The 19,127-nt window shown below is 33.5% G+C and overlaps 2 protein-coding genes across 3 annotated transcripts; both read left to right on the forward strand.

The window, feature by feature from the left end:
* The first annotated feature begins 335 nt into the window (after positions 1-335).
* Positions 336-7,406, forward strand: LOC133296379 (probable LRR receptor-like serine/threonine-protein kinase At1g67720). 2 transcript variants are annotated; one of them, XM_061495348.1, is made up of 15 exons: positions 336-507; positions 1,204-1,735; positions 2,197-2,702; positions 2,854-2,986; positions 3,108-3,179; positions 3,294-3,362; positions 3,437-3,508; positions 3,710-3,778; positions 4,475-4,629; positions 4,716-4,954; positions 5,201-5,327; positions 5,395-5,463; positions 5,740-5,926; positions 6,046-6,181; positions 6,768-7,406. In XM_061495348.1, exons 1-15 carry the CDS (start codon positions 423-425, stop codon positions 7,080-7,082), a joined length of 2,766 nt encoding a protein of 921 aa, XP_061351332.1. In that variant the 5' UTR covers positions 336-422; the 3' UTR covers positions 7,083-7,406. The 2 variants fall into 2 exon arrangements, with proteins under 2 accessions (XP_061351332.1, XP_061351333.1); XM_061495349.1 differs by having other exon boundaries at positions 5,776-5,926.
* Positions 7,407-8,972: 1,566 nt separating this feature from the next.
* On the forward strand, positions 8,973-12,051 carry LOC133296390 (nuclear transcription factor Y subunit B-1-like). Its single transcript, XM_061495360.1, has 6 exons — positions 8,973-9,307; positions 9,415-9,544; positions 9,667-9,672; positions 9,785-9,859; positions 9,965-10,015; positions 11,512-12,051. The coding sequence occupies exons 1-6, from the start codon at positions 9,102-9,104 to the stop codon at positions 11,557-11,559; spliced, it is 516 nt and encodes a 171-aa protein (XP_061351344.1). The 5' UTR covers positions 8,973-9,101; the 3' UTR covers positions 11,560-12,051.
* Positions 12,052-19,127: the final 7,076 nt, after the last annotated feature.

Genomic DNA, 19,127 nt, shown 5'->3' on the forward strand with positions numbered 1-19,127 from the left:
TGAACTTCACTATGTTGCTATGGTCTATGCAAAAAACTACGTACTACAAACTTTATGAGGGCCCTCACATGACCCTCTGTCGTCTAGCCACAGGTCAGGGGTCCCACACACCCTAGGCACATGCAGTATCTGAAATTCTCTTTTTAGCAATGGAATGTATTTATTTATTTATTTATGAAAAGTGATTTACATTAAATCTTAAAAGATTTTTTTTGTTATCTTAATATTTTTGAAAAATAGTAAAGGATTAGGCTGGTACATTGTTTGTTTCAGTTTCAGTGCCATTCTTGGTTTATTTACCAGTGGAAGTGACACTAACTTTTTATTTCGTCGCTTTCTCTGTTGAGTTGTTGTTTTTTTTTTTTTCCCTTCAGCCATTTTTGATGTTTTGGTGTTCTCTGTAAAAACTTCACAGAGAAGAAATGGAGAGTAGGGTACCCTTTGTCCTGTCCTGTCTCTCACTCATGCTGCTACTTCTCTTGCGTCTTTCCTCTTCTCAGATGCCAGGTTACCCTCTTCTTCAAATCCCTTTTCTTTTCTTAGATTGGTTTCCATAAAGTTTGAGTCTTTTTCTTCTCTTGCACCGGTTTTTGCATTAAAAAAGATGTCTTGTTTCAATGGCAACCAGAATTTTGAAAAACATTTAAGCAATTCCTTTGTCTTTCATCATCCTGTTTCATAGGAATGAGCTGATTGTAATTTAGCATGGATATCTTGTTGCATAATCCATATTTAAACACAATAATAGAAGGCTGTGACCCATCTTTAATGTTTTTGATTCATGTGTTTTTCCGTTTTACTTGGATGGCTATTGGCTTTAATTATGAGTCAAGACATGCTTAAATTAATTGTGGTTAAATAACTGCTTTAATGTCAAATTAAAACAATGATGAACCAGCTGTTATGATAAGCAATCCTTATTGAATGAAGATTATTTGTTTTTTGGAATCTATAGTGGTTGTGTAGATCATAAGATCAGATATGATCAAGTTTTATGATGGTTTAATGAATCTTTATATGATTACTATCATTATTTTTCAAACTTCTTTTGAAGTATCACTGTTTAGTATGATTTTCATTTGTCTCAACTCTCAATTGACACTTCCTTTATAAAGTTTTCCTATTATTGTTTCGAATTGTTTATGCAATTTATTCACTTCAACTCTACGGTTATCTGGTGACAAAATATGTTATGTTAAGCAGGTTTCGTAAGTTTGGACTGTGGAGGTAAAGAAAATTTCACTGATGAAATTGGTCTTAGATGGACTCCTGATGATAAACTTACTTATGGAGAAATAAGTACTATATCAGTTGTCAATGAGACACGAAAGCAATACATGACACTTCGACACTTTCCCGCTGATTCCAGAAAATACTGCTACACATTTGATGTTGTCAGTAGGACAAGGTACCTACTGAGGGCAACATTCTTGTATGGGAACTTTGACAGAAACAATGTTTATCCAAAATTTGACATTTCTGTTGGGGCTACTCATTGGTCTACTATTGTTATATCTGATGCTAATACTATAGAAGTGAGAGAGCTTATATTTTTGGCTTCAAGTCCTACAGTTAGTGTATGTTTATCAAATGCAACAACTGGGCAGCCATTCATATCTACACTTGAACTCCGGCAATTCAATGGTTCGGTTTATTATACAGCCTATGAGGAACACTTTTACCTCAGAGTCTCCGCGAGGATAAATTTTGGTGCAGAAAGTGATGCCCCAATCAGGTATTAAGCCAACTCTGTCTGTTGCTTCGTAATCTGCTCTGTCAAAAATTAATCTTCTCTGTCAAAAATTAATCTTCTAAAATCTCTTTTCTTAAGTATATCACAACATATATATACTATTGTGAAGTCATTGGATTGATATCAAAAAAAGTTAATGAGTAATCCTGAATCCTGATGCCCGGGATCAATTTCATTTGGCAAATTATGATACTTTTGGTGTGTGCATACAAGCGTACATAGATAGACAAATGCATGTAGACATATTTTACATAAATTTTATTCTTTTATTCACTAGATAAATCGCAAATATCAAATTTTTGTGACTGCCCTCGTAGCAAAGAACTACTTTACACAGATTATATATCTAAGGATGAACTTGTTTATTGCGTAGATAGTCTTAGCACTTGTGGTCTTGAAGCAGCATCTTTTCACTTACGAAGTTTATATTTCTGCCATATCAGGTATCCTGATGACCCATTTGATAGAATTTGGGAGTCAGATTCTGTCAAGAAAGCAAATTATCTTGTTGATGTTGCTGTTGGAACTGAGAAAATTTCCACCAAAGTACCAATTGAAGTTAACAAAGATGAAATGCCACCAATGAAAGTATTGCAGACAGCTGTTGTGGGTACAAATGGATCTCTAACTTACCGGTTGAACTTGGAAGGTTTTCCTGGTATTGGATGGGCTGTAACCTATTTTGCAGAGATTGAAGATTTGGCTCCAGATGAAACCAGAAAATTCAGGCTAATACTTCCAGGCCAGCCTGATATGAGTAAGGCTGTGGTAAATATTGAAGAAAATGCTCTAGGAAAATATCGCCTTTATGAACCAGGATATACCAATCTATCCCTTCCATTTGTGCTGTCCTTTAGATTTGGCAAGACATCTGATTCTTCCAGGGGCCCTCTTCTAAATGCCATGGAGATAAATAAGTATCTGGAGAAAAATGATGGCTCTCCTGATGGTAAGTCCTACCATATGATATGCTGTTTGGCTAACTTGCAACTGTAGAGTAACTATTCAATGAGTGTGTCTATTGCAATACAAAGTGTTATCAGTTGCATATATTTTGTAGCACCGTAATTTATTTAGTACTTGGATTGGATGGTGTGCAGGAGAAGCTATATTTAGTGTACTTTCACACTACTCTGCATCAGATTGGGCACAAGAAGGGGGTGACCCTTGTCTACCTGTTCCATGGTCATGGGTACGATGTAGCTCAGATATACAACCAAGAATAGTTTCAATGTAATGGTTCATATTTTTTGAAGAAAGAATAACCACTAGCTTCTAATTAAGAATTTTCAATTACTGTATGAAAAGTTCAAGTGATTTGATAACAGTTACTTTGTGCTCCTGGTTATGGCAGTGTGTTATCTGGTAAAAACTTGACGGGCAATATTCCTTTGGACATCACCAAATTGACTGGTCTGGTTGAACTGTAAGTTTTATATTGCTTTTTAATTTTGGTTCAATTAAGCTAGTTATTTCTTATGTTTAATTTACGGAACTTATGTTGTGGTTTGTGGCATAATTTTTTGATTCATGGATGCAGATGGCTTGATGGAAATAAGTTGACTGGCCCAATACCAGATTTTACTGGATGCATGGACTTAAGGATCATGTAATTGCTGATAAGTTCTGCCCTTATCCATTCTTTTTTAGTTTTCAGCTAAGTACAACCTTTTTCTCTTGCAGTCATCTTGAGAACAATCAGTTGACGGGTGCACTCCCAACCTCTTTGAGGAACCTTCCAAATTTGAGAGAACTGTAAGCTCTCTGGAACCTACGTATCAGTAGTTTGATCAAATTGGAATTTGGTATTCTTTGATACATGCAATTATATATATATCACTAAAATAAGTGTCTTTCTGTAAATGACTCTTAGTCATGTGTAAACAATATTCAAGCTATTATGCTAAATACTCATTTTATTTTGATACAATTAGATAACGCTTATAATGGTTGCAGGTATGTCCAAAATAATATGTTATCTGGAACCGTACCATCAGATCTTCTGATCAAAGGTTTGGTTTTGAAGTGAGTACCTTTTGTTCTTGTTAAACTTAAACATAATGTAGCATTACACATGCAAATACACAAGATATGGTGGATGCTTTTGCAATGTTCTTCCCTGTTCTAATCAATTATTTTCTTCCAGATTTTAATCTTTGCATATGCTTATGTAATGTGTTAACGTATGATACACCATGAAATAAAATGTTTGCTTTATAACAAGAGAAATCAACATTTCTGGTGTGATCAGTTAAGTAGAAGGCCAATTTTGTACTGTGTAGAACAGTCAGATATTCCTACTCTGGTGCTTCTTTTTTGTTGGAATTTTGTATATAGTAATTGTGCTTCCTATTATTCCATTGGACCAACATCCCATGATGCATTACTCCCCTTCTTCTGTCTTTTTTTTTTGTTCTTTTCATATTTATCCTCACCCCTTAGAATGTTTTTCATAATCTTTTGGTTTCTGAATTTCTGCTGAATGCATCTTGTTGCTTTGATTGCTTAAATAAATGACGTTAGTATCAGTAAGCTAATATGACAGTCTGTCTTCAGTGTAGTTTGACATTCTAGATTTTGTTTTCCTTGAAATGCTAATACTTCAAAGGGATCAAAATATAATTCTTCTAGGTTCAATCTTATCCTATTTCCCCAAATTTTTTAATCCCCTAATCACTATATTTACATCATCACCACTATTTTTATTTTGGTCCTCAACAGCTACTCTGGAAACTTTAATCTTCATAAAGGAATCAGAAAAAAGAGCCACATGTATGTGATTATTGGTTCAGCAGTTGGGGCTGCCGTTCTACTTTTGGCTACTGTTATATCTTGCTTTTTTATGCATACAGGAAAGAGAAAATATTATGAGCAAGGTAGGTTTTTGAATCAAAATTATATATTATTTCTCTATGAAATTTTAGATGGTAGAGTGTGATGTATTTGTTTACACTCTTCTCAGGCAGCCTTGTTTCTCTCCCTTCTCAAAATCTGGATTCTTCTAAGAGAGATGGTCCTGCAGAAGCTGCTCACTGTTTCAGTTTTTCTGAAATTGAAAATTCTACAAATAATTTTGAGAAAAAAATTGGTTCTGGAGGTTTTGGAGTAGTTTATTATGGGAAACTGAAAGATGGAAAAGAGATAGCAGTTAAAGTTCTAACCAGTAATTCCTATCAAGGCAAACGAGAGTTCTCCAATGAGGTAACTTGCATTTCATAAACCTCTTTCAGTAATCCAACATTGCAGCTACCCCAACTTAATTTGCTTAGTTACATTTTCACATCGCGATCTATGGTTTATTTTTTGTTCCACCTTGTTTACTTTTCTTTCCCTTATTTGGTTTTTAAATAAATCATAAAAGAGAGGAAAATAGTTTCAAGGATCTTACTAAATTCTGTTGGCATTGAATAAATATTCATATTATAGTTATATTTTTGTTTGATCCAGGTGACTCTTCTTTCAAGAATACATCACAGAAACTTGGTACAGCTTCTTGGGTATTGCCGAGAAGAGGGGAATAGTATGCTTATTTATGAGTTCATGCATAATGGAACTCTCAAGGAACATCTTTACGGTAAGCCTACATGATTTAAATCAAGGAGCAGAACTCCATATACTCAATTTTGTCTAACTTCTTGTAGGCCCATTAACACATGGACGGAGTATCAATTGGATTAAGCGCCTTGAGATTGCAGAAGATGCTGCAAAAGGTTGATAACTCTGATGTATCATTTAAGATGATAATATTAATACTTTCCCCCCTAATTTTCCAATTGAATGGCCCTTCCTGTAACACCCCATGTGCACCTAATGTAATTATATATTTATATAAGTGGCTTAACCATTTATCCGTATATAAAAGTGTGAGTCAACTTTTTCGTTACCATAAATAGCATGCGAACTAGATGCATGCATACAAGATGTTACACTTCCCTTATTATTATAGATCACATTGTATTAATTGTATTATTTTCATGCTTGTTCAGGGATTGAATATCTTCACACAGGCTGTGTTCCTGCAGTTATCCATAGAGACTTAAAAAGCAGCAACATTCTTCTTGACAAAGACATGAGAGCCAAGGTTTCAGATTTTGGTCTTTCAAAACTTGCTATTGATGGAGTCTCCCATGTTTCTAGCATAGTTCGAGGGACAGTAGGATATCTGGATCCTGAGTAAGGCCTTAACTATTTTCCATGATTTTGCATGTTTGCTTGAGATTACCATAGTTTACTATATTCAAAGTTGCTACAGATTAACCACTAAGCTTTTCATTGAAACTTTCTCCTAACAGGTACTATATTTCCCAGCAGCTGACTGACAAGAGTGATATTTATAGTTTTGGTGTAATTCTTCTTGAACTCATTTCTGGGCAAGAAGCAATATCTAATGACAGTTTTGGAGCTAATTGCCGAAACATAGTCCAGTGGGTGAGTTTTAATTTCTTTGCGTACATAGAATTTTGTAGCATAAATGAACTATATATATATATATATATATATATATATATATTCTAATTTTTACGAAATGACTTGTACAGTATTTAATTTTACAACGTTTGACAAAAATAATAATAATTACATGCACTAGAATGCATGTATAAATTTATATATTGGTAGGAGAAGATATATGATTCTTTTGGTCTCTCTATTCTATTCCAATTATGCTTATTAATAAAAGGCTTAATATCATTTTTGGTTCTTCTAGTATGGCCAATGTGGAATTTTGCTTCCCCCCAATAAACTTTTGTAGCAACTTAATCTCCTAATTTCTTAATTGAAAAACTAACCACCTTGCACATGGATCAATTGGCACGGAGTTGTTCCTACTTAATATTGTGTTAAAAACTTGATAGGGAGAGTTTTGTTGCCTACCTAAATAAGTCACATTTTATATTAATCTATTTATATTAGTGGATTTAAATAGATTAAAGTCACTCGTGTGTATCTTAAATGTTTATGTTGAATTACATTTACAGAAACTAAATTTTGGTTGTATATATAAATTGATTAACAGGCCAAATTACACATTGAGAGTGGAGATATACAAGGCATTATTGATCCGGCGTTAAGAAAAAACTATGACCTACAATCAATGTGGAAAATAGCAGAGAAAGCATTGATGTGTGTTCAACCTCATGGACATATGAGGCCATCAATATCAGAAGTTCTAAAGGAGATACAAGATGCACTTGCTATTGAGAGAGAGGCCGAAGGCAATTTAGATGAGATGCCAATAAATTCTGTTCATTCTTTCATGACTACGGGTCTTGGTGCAACTGATAGTTACCTTTCAATTGATGAATCCATTGGACAGCCTGCTGCACGATAGAGTCATAGTCCTCTCTTGTAAACAAGCAGAAAATTTTCCTATTTCTTTCTCCAATTTTCCTATTATTATTATTATTATTTTAATGTGTCCATGCCTTGTTGGATGTTATGATATGTAGGTTTTGCTTTGCATATAACTTGTAGGTTGGCCAGTGAACTGGTTTCAAATTTGCTTTTTGCTCAGTTGAATGTGCCAGCATTAATGTGGCATATTCATGTGCTTGGACTTGCACAGATGGCAAATGGGATGTATATGGAAATTAGCATCAGTGACTGACAGTGACTCAAGTTACTACGTAAACAGTGGCATGGTGCATGTATATTTAAAGGGATAAACTAATCTATGTTATATATGAGAGAGTATATCTCGTACTGTGAGATAAACTTAATGTGGTTCTTACTAAAAAAATTAAAAATAAAAAAAATAAAAATGGGATTCATCTTGATTTTGTGTCATCCACGTAAGAGAAGCTATCTCTTTTAATATGAGATTAATTTATCCCATATTTAAAAAGGGATTTTGATAAAACTAAGATTTGGATTTGTTGAAAAAAAAATGTTTTGATGTATAAATATTATTAAAGTAAGGGTTCATTTTTTTTATAGTTAATATAGATATTTTATCTACATTGAGCCCAAAACGATATTGTTTTGGGATGAAAGTCAAGGTATTTTTGTAATTATTAATAGTCTTTTTTATTATAATTTTTTATTTTTTAACTCATAACGACGTCATTTTGAAGGTGACGGTACAAATATCAAAGCCTTAAAAATAATAGTATAATATTAAATTACGAGAGATTTATTTTTCAATATATGCATAATTAATTTAATTGAACATCAAAATCACAATTCTTCAAATCAACGCAAATACTTTTTTTTCCAATGTAATAAATACTTTTGTTACATTGAAAAAAATGGCTTTCATAATTTGTATTTTATTTCCCTATTCAATTCCTAAAAGAGACACTGTTAACAAATCTCACATTAAGAACCAATGAAGCCGTAAGTTAGAACTTAAGAGTATGTACAAGTATTTACAAAAAGTTCGATTTTTCTACACTTAACGCAGATAATTTATCTATAGTGAATTCAAAATAATTTCATTTTGAGACGGAAATCAAAGTATTTTTGTAATTATAATTTATTTCAGGGTTATAATAGTCTTTTTCATTATAATTTTTTAATTTTTCAATCCAAAACGACGTAGTTTTTGAGAGCGAATATAGATAACTTATCTACATTCACGTTAGAAACATTAAAGCCTTAAAAAAAATATCAAATATTATATGTACGGAATACCAACACTTTAAGATTTTTTATTTTTATATTTCCATTAATTTATCAATTATTCGAAACTCTAAGCATTTTAAAATATTAAAAAAACAAGATTTTAGCAAAAAATAAAAGAGTAAATATCTTTTTTGGTCCTCAGCAAATTTTACGATGCCCGCTTTAGTCCCTAGCAAATAAAAAGGTCCATCGTGATCCCTAAGAAATTCAAAATGGACCCGTTTTAGTTCTTTTAGGGATTAATATGGATTTTTTTGAATTTGTGAGAGATCACGATTTCAACTAGACGACTCTATTTTAAATTTGTTAGGAAGCATGATGGATCACGATTTCTTAGTAAAATTTATTGAGGATAGAAAGAGTATTTACTCAAAATAAAATAAAAAACACTTGATAGATTCGCATCGCATGAGTATAAAAAGCTAACAAATAGGAGAGTCAGAAAACAAAGGAAGTGAAGTGAACGAAAAACAAAAACGGACGGTGGTGATAGAATTGACATTTTCATCTCCATCGTCACCTCGCTCCTCTCTTTTCCAGCGTACGATACAAATTCCATCACATCACACACCCTTCACGTTCAGGTAACCCCCTCGACTAACCATTAACCAATCCCCCTTCTTTCAATTTCTCTTTTTATTCTCTCCCTAGGGTTTTTCTAATCGCCAAATTTCACCATGTTTTTCCGGTTCACCGATTCGCTTCGTCGATTAGGGTTCCGGCGAATATGGCCGATGTTCCGGCGAGTCCAGGCGGCGAGAGCGGCGACCACAGCCCTCGATCCAGTTTCCGAGAGCAGGAACGGTACCTTCCAATCGCTAACATCAGTCGCATCATGAAGAAGGGGATTCCCGCTAACGGGAAAATCGCCAAGGACGCGAAGGAGACCGTACAGGAATGCGTTTCTGAGTTCATCAGCTTCATCACCAGCGAGTTCGCTTCTTCTCCTTCTTCTTATCTTGATTGACCAAAATTCATTCAATCTTTCGTGCTTTAATTGTGATTCGGTTGAATGAATTAATCTTGTTAATGTTTCGCAGGGCGAGCGATAAATGCCAGAAAGAAAAGAGGAAGACCATCAACGGCGACGATTTGCTTTGGGCTATGGCCACTCTTGGTTTCGAAGATTATATTGAGCCTCTCAAGATTTACCTCGCCGCATACAGAGAGGTAATTTACATTTACATTTAATACAGCATGCTGTTTTGGTTAAATTCTACTTTTCACTGATGTTTTCTTTTTCTTTTTCTTTTTCGTATGGATTTCTCGTTGGCCTATTGGGAATGTTGCAGACTGAGGTGATTATAAATAAATAGCTATTCCACTTTGTGATTGTTAGTGTGTAATTACACTTTTTCTAACGAGTTTGTATACATTGTTGTTATGGCTTGTCAAATTGTGGTATGCCAGGGTGATACAAAGGGTTCGGCCAAGGGTGGAGATGCATCTGCTAAGAAAGATGTTCATCCGTGTCCTAATCCTCAGGTGGAGAACATATATATACATGCACTATGCCTGGTTGCATTGCTGTAAATATATTTAAAATACAATAGTATCTGATGTTGGAATGTTTTGTTGTGGATTTGACAGTTTTCTCATCAAGGTTCTTTCTCACAAGGTGTTAATTACACGAATTCTCAGGTAATTACTTACAGCCTCTAATGTAATAATCTCTTTCCTCTTGTGCTCCTGTAGCATCGTGTTGATAAATGAAGATGCTGAGGTTTCTGTTTAATCTCTGACATGACTGCAATGTAGTATGAGATAATGATGCTTCATTCACGGGAACCTCTAATTTTAATCCCTTTTCCTCCTAAATGCTTTAATTTGGAGCTCACTTTAATTAAAAAGTTTCTCATTATGTTGGCTCTGAAACCATTTTGATTTGTTATTTGAATTTTGAAATTTTGAAGGCATACTTGCCTAATAACTTGACTACGAATTAGTTACATCTGGTTGTTAGCACACATGATATGGCCCCATTTTAGTCCTTGCTGAAATTTTGTGTAAATAATGGATTGGTTTTAGGTTCAATGAATTTCTGTATCTCTCTCCTCTCTTTTACTTTATAAGTTTTTTTTGGTTTATTAGGGGTTATTCAATATGTGGCCTATCTTGGAATGGCATTTCTTTTGGATTTAGTTAGCCACACAGAATAAGGGCATTGGAAACAAGTGTGGTTACCTGTTAGAGATTTTCAGTCTTAAATGAATTGTACAACTGCAAACTATAGAATACCTTAAAGCTTCTATGGGCGCTGAACTCTTCGAATTTTCTTTTGCAAAATGCATTAGGATTGAATTAGGTTGTGGCTCCCTGTAATGGTGGTAGGATGGTAGGTTTCTTAGTGATTTCAGACCCCAACAATGATAAATTTTTGGGCCTAACAATTCTTAATGGTGTGCTGCTGATGCTATTGACATCAGTACTTCACTTTTGGTTGTGGATTTTGCCGTAATGATAAATGTTACTCCATATAGTGCATAGCAAAATCATGCCTTAATTCTAAACATTTCTGGTTGTAAATCCTTGGCTAGACTAACTGTCTTAAGCTCTAAGGCCTTGTAATCCTGGAGAAGTCTGATATACCTGACTGGCTACTTTGTAGTAGTGACTTCAATTGTAAATATATTTGAATTGGTCAAACAAATGATCCTTCCTTGTCTTCCGAGAATCAGACGGAAATATCACTGCATCTGTTTTGCAATTACATATTGTACTGCCCTTTTTCTTTTCCATCATTGTGTTTTCTTCCATTCTTTCTTAAAAGTACTCTCTAGGACCATTTTGTCATGGCCTTTTATGGGGTTTAATAATTAATCTTTAATATCAAAGCTGGATGTTTTAGTTCTTAAAACGAAAAATTCTGAAAGCAAGTTTTACCCCATTAATAAAGGGTTAATGTCTTGTTTCAAAACAAACTTTTATTTGGAATTGGTTTTCCTTGAATCTGACATATTAGCCCGGTTATTACCTGGTATCCCGAGCATTTAACTTTTATTTATAAATGGATGATTTTTCTCTCTGGTTTTGTAAGTTATATCTTAGTTTTAAGGAATGTTTGTTAGCTCAAGCAACAAAAAGTTCAATAGACAATGAATTAATGATATTTATTTTTACTTTATTTGAATTTTCAGCCTCAGGCTCAACATATGATGATCGTTCCCATGCAAGGCCCAGAATAGATATTGACGACTTCAGTGTTTGTCACATGTGATTTCGATGCCGGTGATGCTTAATTATGTGCCCTTGGTATGTTGAAAGCATTTTATGTTATGTGAATACTGACATTTGGAGAAGAATCATTGTTCACAAGTTATATTGTAAATCCTGAAACTATGCTTGTCTGATTCCATCAGGCGTCCCGGCAAAGACTGAAGATTTTATTTAACTTATTGGAAACATAAATTGTCGTATTCTTTTCCTTCTTTTTCGGTGTTACATCCGATGAAGAATGAAGATGGTGCCAGTTTTTGAAACCCTTTCGTTTTAAAGGGGATGGGATTGTGCTTTTTTGTTGAGCATTAGACTCTTCGATTTATTTACTTGATACAGCTATTTATACTTTACATATACCCAATGACAACGACAGAAGCTTTTGATCATTAGGTAGGACTGGCAACATATTTCAAATGAAGTCCCTGGGTTTTGTACAAGACCGAAGTTTTCAATAAGGTCATTTAGTTAGGTAAAGGTCTATCATAGAGCATGTTTGGATGAGTTTTTTTTTTTTTTTTTTCAAGTTCTTCTCGTTAAAAACTTGCTTTCTATTGAAGCTAAAATTTCTAGTTTCTAAAAAAATTAGGAGTTAAAAGTTAAATATTATTTTTTTCATAATTCAAATTTATCCCAATCCCCCAACCAATCAAATATTATTTTTTCAAAATTCAAATTTATCCCAATCCCCCAACCAATCTCACATCTTTTATCGCCACTATTGCTACAAACACCAACTCCATTATCATCGCCACCACTGTCGTTGTCACCACCATAATCTTAACACCAACCAATTTTACCTCTATTGTTGCCTCTACCATTACTACACCCCACCATCACTATTATCATATTGTTGTTGTTACCACTATCTTCATCATTGTCACTACCACCTTGTCATCATTATACAATTATTGTCACTACCACCACCTTCATCACCGTCACTACGACCCTACCAACACTTATACCATAGCTATTGTTGCCATTATTACCACCACCCCGTTATCAAACCCACTACCCCCCCCCCCCCCATTAGCATCGCTTCCACCACAACTAAATTTGTTCTCATTATTTATTTTCACATGTCCTTTTTAATAATTTTATAGGCGATAAATGCTTTTTAATTTTAACATCTAAATAATATATTTAGTTAAAAGTGTTTTTCATGTATTACATCCAAATGCAAAATAGCTTTAGCTTTTGAAAAATGTCCTTCTAAATTAAAGTTTGAGGGATGTAAGTAGGTTGGGTTCGGCTAGACTTTGTTTTAAAGAGGCTGGTTTGGCTTGTTAGCTTTGTACAAACTCAAATTATAAGTCTGAACTTGCCTATATTTAAAAAATAAAGCCTTGATCTAGGACTGTTAGCCTGTTTAAGTCTATTAGGCATTCAATAATTAAAAAAATAATTAAAATAATATTACTTTATTATTCAAAATCATTAAAATAATTAATTTATTTTATTTAAAATAAATAATTTGATATAAACCAGCCTGTAGGTTATAGGTTCGACTTGTAAAAGAAAGCATATAATCTACTTTCTCAATAAGCTATTTTTGAGGTCTAAGCATGTTTTATTTGAGTATATGTAATAGGTCGAGGCTGACCTAATGTAAGCCGAGTCCTAAGTCCCAATTAAGTTGGCTAGTTCATTTACACCCCCATAAGTAAGACATAAAAAGTCATTTTTTTTTAAAAAAATTTCATCCAAACAAGCCTTTAATAGACTTTTTTTCTTTGGTCTTTCTTTATTTCTCTTTATCTAGTTTATCTTCCGTATGATTAACTTTTATTAATGGCCCCTTATTAGTGTTCTACTCACCAAGTTTTCTCAAGAGAGATTCCGGCATCTTTTCCTCTCAAAATGATATTCCAGCTTTATCTCTAATGATAGAGTCTTTCAGGATTTTATATTTTCTTGTATATCAATTCATCTATATCGACATTGGACATTGGAATATAGACATATATTCGGGAAAACTCTGATTGATTGATCATGTTGTTCCTTTTTTTTATTTAAGTTATCACTTTATCCCTCTCTCAATTTATATATTAATGTCCCTGTTATCAATTTATATATCAATTCATCAAAATTTGATCGATATTTACCGGAGTAAATGAGGGGTAAATATATAACTTGGGAAGAGAGATAAAATGATAAAAAAAATAATTTAAAATAAGGATAAAATGGTTAATTAATCAGAAGATACGTTATTATGCCTACTTCTCAATCTACCCTATTCTCAATACAATTAGATTACAATATCATCTAATGGTGGAGATTTGTAAAATAAAATAAATTCTTTTATTCATTTTCCCTCTTTCTGCCCCTATCCTTTCTCTCTCTGCCTTGGAAGAGAGTGGAGTTCAACTTCGCCAGGAGAGAGTTAAATCAAATTCACGAATCACCAAATTGTCTGAGAAAGACCTTTTCCATCTCAAATTTTCAAAACTCAAAAAGTCATTTTTTTAAAAAATAATAATAACTTTTTGATCATCAAATACTGACTCCCTCACTCCCATTTTAATTTTAATTGTAATCTAAAAACATATATTTCTCCTAAGCTTGCTGCAATCTATTAAGAAATCCTTGAAATCTTATTGTTCCTACAACAAACGTTCCAGAAGGTTTTCCGCATCCGGAAACCCAAATTCCGAGCACAAACAGCTTCCAATCCTCCACGATCAAGAAGCCCCCACCACCACCACCACCACCACCCATAACTAATGGCCGAAGATGTTGTCGACTTGTCGTGAAGATTAATGAGGGAGAACTCGCTCAAGGCAACAAGATTTGGAGCCGGGGAGGAGAGAGAAAAGATAGGAGGAAGATGAGAAAGAAAGGGGTAAAAGAATTTATTTTATCTTGCAAATCTTCACCATTGAATGATATTGTAATCTAATGGTGTTGAGAGGGATAGGCAAAGTAGGCAAATTAAGGAGTAAGCAGAATAACTTATCCCATTGAGAAAGGAAAGAAAAGAAATTAAAGGAGAAAGAAAGGTAAAAATAGAAGAAAAATGAAGGTTAAATTTTTAACTTTATTTAGATGTTAAAAATTCACGAGAGAAGGAAATAGTGAGTTAGTTAAATTATAATGATTAATTATTATATACTTTTATATTTGAAAAAAAACAATATATCTATATACTTAAAAGTATATATATATATATATATATATATATATATATATATATATTTTGTTGCGTAAGTTTTTAAAAAAATTAAAAAATATTCTCTCTAAAAAAACTTGTAAATATAACTAAATTTAATTTTTAAATTTGACTAGGGACAAATAAGTAAATAAAGTTGTGTTTCCAAACCTCTCAATTTGGGGGGACTCAAATTTATTTATTTATTTTTTCCAAAGAGGATTTATGAAAAAATTCTCATTTCCTTCCCTTCTTTTTTGTAAGACATTGAAACGAAAAATGCTAACTATAAGCCTCTCTTTTCTCTCCTTTTTTTCCCCCTAAATCTTTTACCCATATAGACATGTCTGTAAAGTGCAAAACTAAATTTACCATTAAATTTTAATGGGTTAAAATCATCAGACACAAGGGTGGTTTTTCCTTAAGGCATGCGCACGAGGGATGAGAGTTGATTACTTATACTTGTTAGGGAATATAGAAAATCACAATGTGGAGCAGAACTGAATATGCTAAATCGATGAAATATTCAACTTTCTAGTATTTCATTTGAGTCTAAAGTAACTATGCTCAAGTTTAGTCAAATTCAAGCGCTTTAAGACATCTGTACTTGTGTAGTTTGTGGTGAGAGATTGTACAAATAGCATTTTTGTTGGACAGCATAATGCAGCTAGCTAGAGTTACACCAGAATGGTTTAGATTTTAAGAGCGTGATAATATTTGGAACTTTTTGAAGTGTCAATTACATCGAATTTGGATTTAATTTTATTTGCTTCCCTTTGATTTTGATGTAGCATGTCGGCATTTGGATGTTTATTAGCTTTTCAATTGTGCTTTAGTAAAAGGAATATTTGTTACCCGGTTAATGGGTTGACGTCAATGGTGCTAAATCTACCAAGAGTACACGTCAAGTTGCTCTTTTCCTTTTCCTACACTTTGACATGGATGATGGATGACTAGGAGTCTAGGACTCTAGGCATTGACCTTTTATATTTGGCTTTTTACCCTTCTACTGTGCATTTGATAAGTATTTATCGGTTTAAGTTTTTTAATTTACCAATTTAATGTGAAAGATACATATCTCGACAGTGCACGCTTAAGTTGAGCATGTCTCGCATGCATGTTTGTGATGCGCAACAAATAACAAGCTTTTGCAAAAGCCGTGTATGGGATGATGCACAACTTGAATGCAACGGTCAAAATGCGTATCTTGCAGCATTAAAGTGATAAATAATTTTGTGAAAAAAATTAAACCGGGAAATAATTTCAAAGTCCACACTAAAAAAAGAAAAGAAAAAAACCTTTATACCCTTACATGACCAGCCCAAAATCTTTGCCTCTGAGGCCTTTACATCTATCATATACACGTTCATATTCTCACACCTGGTTCCATATTGGTTTATTTCTTTTGTAGTGGGGGTGGGTAACTGAGCCCTTTATATATCTCATGTTATTCATGCTACTAACCATATTTTTCCTTTTACTTTTTCCAGTTTGAATGAATCAGAACTAGGGGTGTAAATAAGGTGGGTTGAGCTGTACTTTTGCTTAAATAGACCAGACTTATATAAAATACTTTCGGTCTGACTTGGACTATTAGCCTTATGTAGGCCTAAATTATAAATTTGATCGGACTTATATGTAAAAAATAAAAGCCTAAGCCCGACATTTTAAAAAAAGTCTATAGCCTGCTTTTTAAATAAATTTTTTTAAAAGCTTAAGCCTGTTCTATTTTACTATATGTAATAGGCTTGAGTATGGTTTGATATAGGCTAGTCGTAAGCCCCGTTAGGCCGTTTGACCTATTTACACCTTCTTCAGAACCATTTTATGAAAAATATGGCAATATTATGTTTTGAAGACTTCCTTATTTGCTTATATGATGCAAGTTTGATGTCAAAGAGACTAGTTATTTTCTTCTCTCTCTTTATGGACAGGAAATCTGGAACCAATTTTTTTTTTGCTTATAAACACATACCTTCTAGATGTTATAAAGTACTCCCTTGATAAGGGTGAAGCTAAACTTTTTAAAATCTTCATTTAAAAAATTTATCAATTATTTTAATTTCATATTAAATATCTACAACATAAGGGCATTTAAAGTAAAGGGAGTCATTTATTATAAACGTGAGAATAATAAATCTTGACCATTAAATCATATGACCACAATTAGAATATAAAATTATGTGACTTTTTATGTGGTTAACCTTCAAGTAATCTAATATTGACCATTCATAATAATATTTGTTGTGGTGGCCCAATATGAAAGGCCCATGCTTGAAGACTTACAGAGGGCTTCCCCTAAAAAAGGTAGGTAACATCTCCCATACCTCGTATTCCCTCTTTTCCATGCACAAGTAGCCATTGTACACTGACAATGAATGCAATGCATCTTGCTTAAGCAAGATTAGGCTATGGTAGGTACAAGTTTTCCCATCCTTCTATATTCTCTCTCTGCTAGAAGGTCAAATCCCACCTATAAATACCCCCTCTCACCCACTGAGATTCTCCAATAAGATGTAACACCCCGTAGTACTCCAGTTGTTAACATCCATAATATTTAACATACACAGCGGAAGACTTTATTTTAAAGAATAATAAAGTGTCTTATAAAAATACGAGTAAATATTTTCTAAAATATTTTCAAGCGTCCATATGATATATTGCATTAGCGTAACATTAACGTCTAAGTCTAGTAATTAAAACCATTGGCCATATCAATTGACCATTAACCATCCGGATATGACCTTAAGTATCATTCCTGATGGAGTCTCGCGGACAACATAACGGCTGTATTTTGGATAACTATCTAATAGATACAATGATTAAACAAACAGCTCACAAGTCCAAATAACCGAATACATACATCAAGGCTATATAAATTTCAAAACGTCAAAACATCAGTAAATAATCCACGGCTCCAATACTATAGTCATGAGCCAAAGTAAATACATAACATAATCTCAACATAAGATAATTGGACATGTTAATGATATTATACATGTCATCACAGAGTCAAGTCATAATATAAATAATTAGTGTAAGAACCTGCACCGTTAATTAAGAAATTTAATTAAATATTTATGTGATTAATGAGATAATTCCATAATTGACCTTAATAATTATGAGAAGGCTTGGATAATTATAGAAAGTAATTAGTAATGCTGAAAGTCTCTTTTCTGACGAAAAGTGCAGATACCGATTCTGCTCGCGGTATAAGTGCGTATCAATGAAGTATCCCGAAAAATTATAATAAGTGTATGAATATTCCTAGAATAATATGTAGGACTGTGATTTCAAGTTTCAAGTTAAAATAATGAGAACTGGTGCCAGAATTGATACTGGCTATGTAAAAGCGCGTACCAAAAAGGTGCTGCGAAAATTAATATAAAAATATGAAAAATCTTAGAAAAATGAGTAGGTTCAGAATCTAAAGTTTGAGATTAAAATGTTAAGTGTAGCTATTTTTTTTAATACTGTGTGTTTATTTTAAATGAGCCAAAAAACCTTAGGCCATATTCAGCCTCTACGTGAACCCTTTGGTGGCTGATTCTCTCCAGCCATTTTCTGCCCTCTTCTTGGAAGCTTGAGACTTACTTGTAAGCCAACCAAGTCATCACTTTTTCTTTGATTTATCACCACTAAACCTTGTACACACTTGTAGTGAACCTTGTGAGGATGTGAGGCCACTCATTTCTGAGTTTAGGCCTCTGAGTTGTGTGGTTTTGGGGGCTGTTTTCTGTGTTTTGGGTAAGGGTTCATCTTCTTGGCATTTTAAGCTTCATGGTGCCATTTGGATGGTGAAAAGTCCAAGCTTTGGGTGTAAATTCGTGGCCTTGTAAAGTCAGAACCTTGGTGAGTAGTTGGAGACCTTCTTGCTGTCTCATTTTCGGAGTTGTGAGCCTTGGAGGTATACCATGATCACCTCTTTGTCATTTTAAGGTTTTAAGCTTGTTTAATTGGTTAAAAAGTAAAACTTGGATCATTTAAGTAAAGGAGTGTGTTTCTGAGTTCTTAACATGCTTATGAATATCTGTTTATGGAGTCATTGGACTCCAAATCACGTTTGAACCTTTAAAAGTGGGATTATGCAGAAGTCTGTTCGAATTTCTGCATTCTGATGGAGAAGTATTCGAATACTTTTCGTGTAGTATTCGAATACTTGTCCTCTGGTAATCGAATACTCCTTGCTGGAGTATTGGGATACTTTTCTGGGAAGAAAAGTATTCGGATACCTTTGAAGAAGTATTCAAATACTGGAGAGTATTCGAATATAATGAGTTTTGGTATTCAGATATTGTGGTATTCGGATACTTTGGGTGTTGGTATTCGAATACCTTGTGGTATTTGAATACTTTAGTGAAAGTAATCGAATACCTTCTGGAGAGCTGG

This window comes from Gastrolobium bilobum, unplaced genomic scaffold (assembly GCF_033153095.1).
Source record: "Gastrolobium bilobum isolate Gb01-03AN ecotype WA unplaced genomic scaffold, APGP_CSIRO_Gbil_v1 utg66262, whole genome shotgun sequence".
Classification (NCBI taxonomy): Eukaryota; Viridiplantae; Streptophyta; class Magnoliopsida; order Fabales; family Fabaceae; genus Gastrolobium; species Gastrolobium bilobum.

Excerpts from the sequence above, each read along its gene's own strand:
- LOC133296379 (XM_061495348.1), top strand. The coding sequence starts at position 423 with ATGGAGAGTAGGGTACCCTTTGTCCTGTCCTGTCTCTCACTCATGCTG. Across the intron at positions 3,180-3,293 it reads TTGACTGGTCTGGTTGAACT|ATGGCTTGATGGAAATAAGT; the intron begins GTAAGTTTTATA and ends TCATGGATGCAG. Across the intron at positions 5,927-6,045 it reads GTAGGATATCTGGATCCTGA|GTACTATATTTCCCAGCAGC; the intron begins GTAAGGCCTTAA and ends TTCTCCTAACAG.
- LOC133296390 (XM_061495360.1), top strand. The coding sequence starts at position 9,102 with ATGGCCGATGTTCCGGCGAGTCCAGGCGGCGAGAGCGGCGACCACAGC. Across the intron at positions 9,308-9,414 it reads ATCAGCTTCATCACCAGCGA|GGCGAGCGATAAATGCCAGA; the intron begins GTTCGCTTCTTC and ends AATGTTTCGCAG. Across the intron at positions 10,016-11,511 it reads TTAATTACACGAATTCTCAG|CCTCAGGCTCAACATATGAT; the intron begins GTAATTACTTAC and ends TTGAATTTTCAG.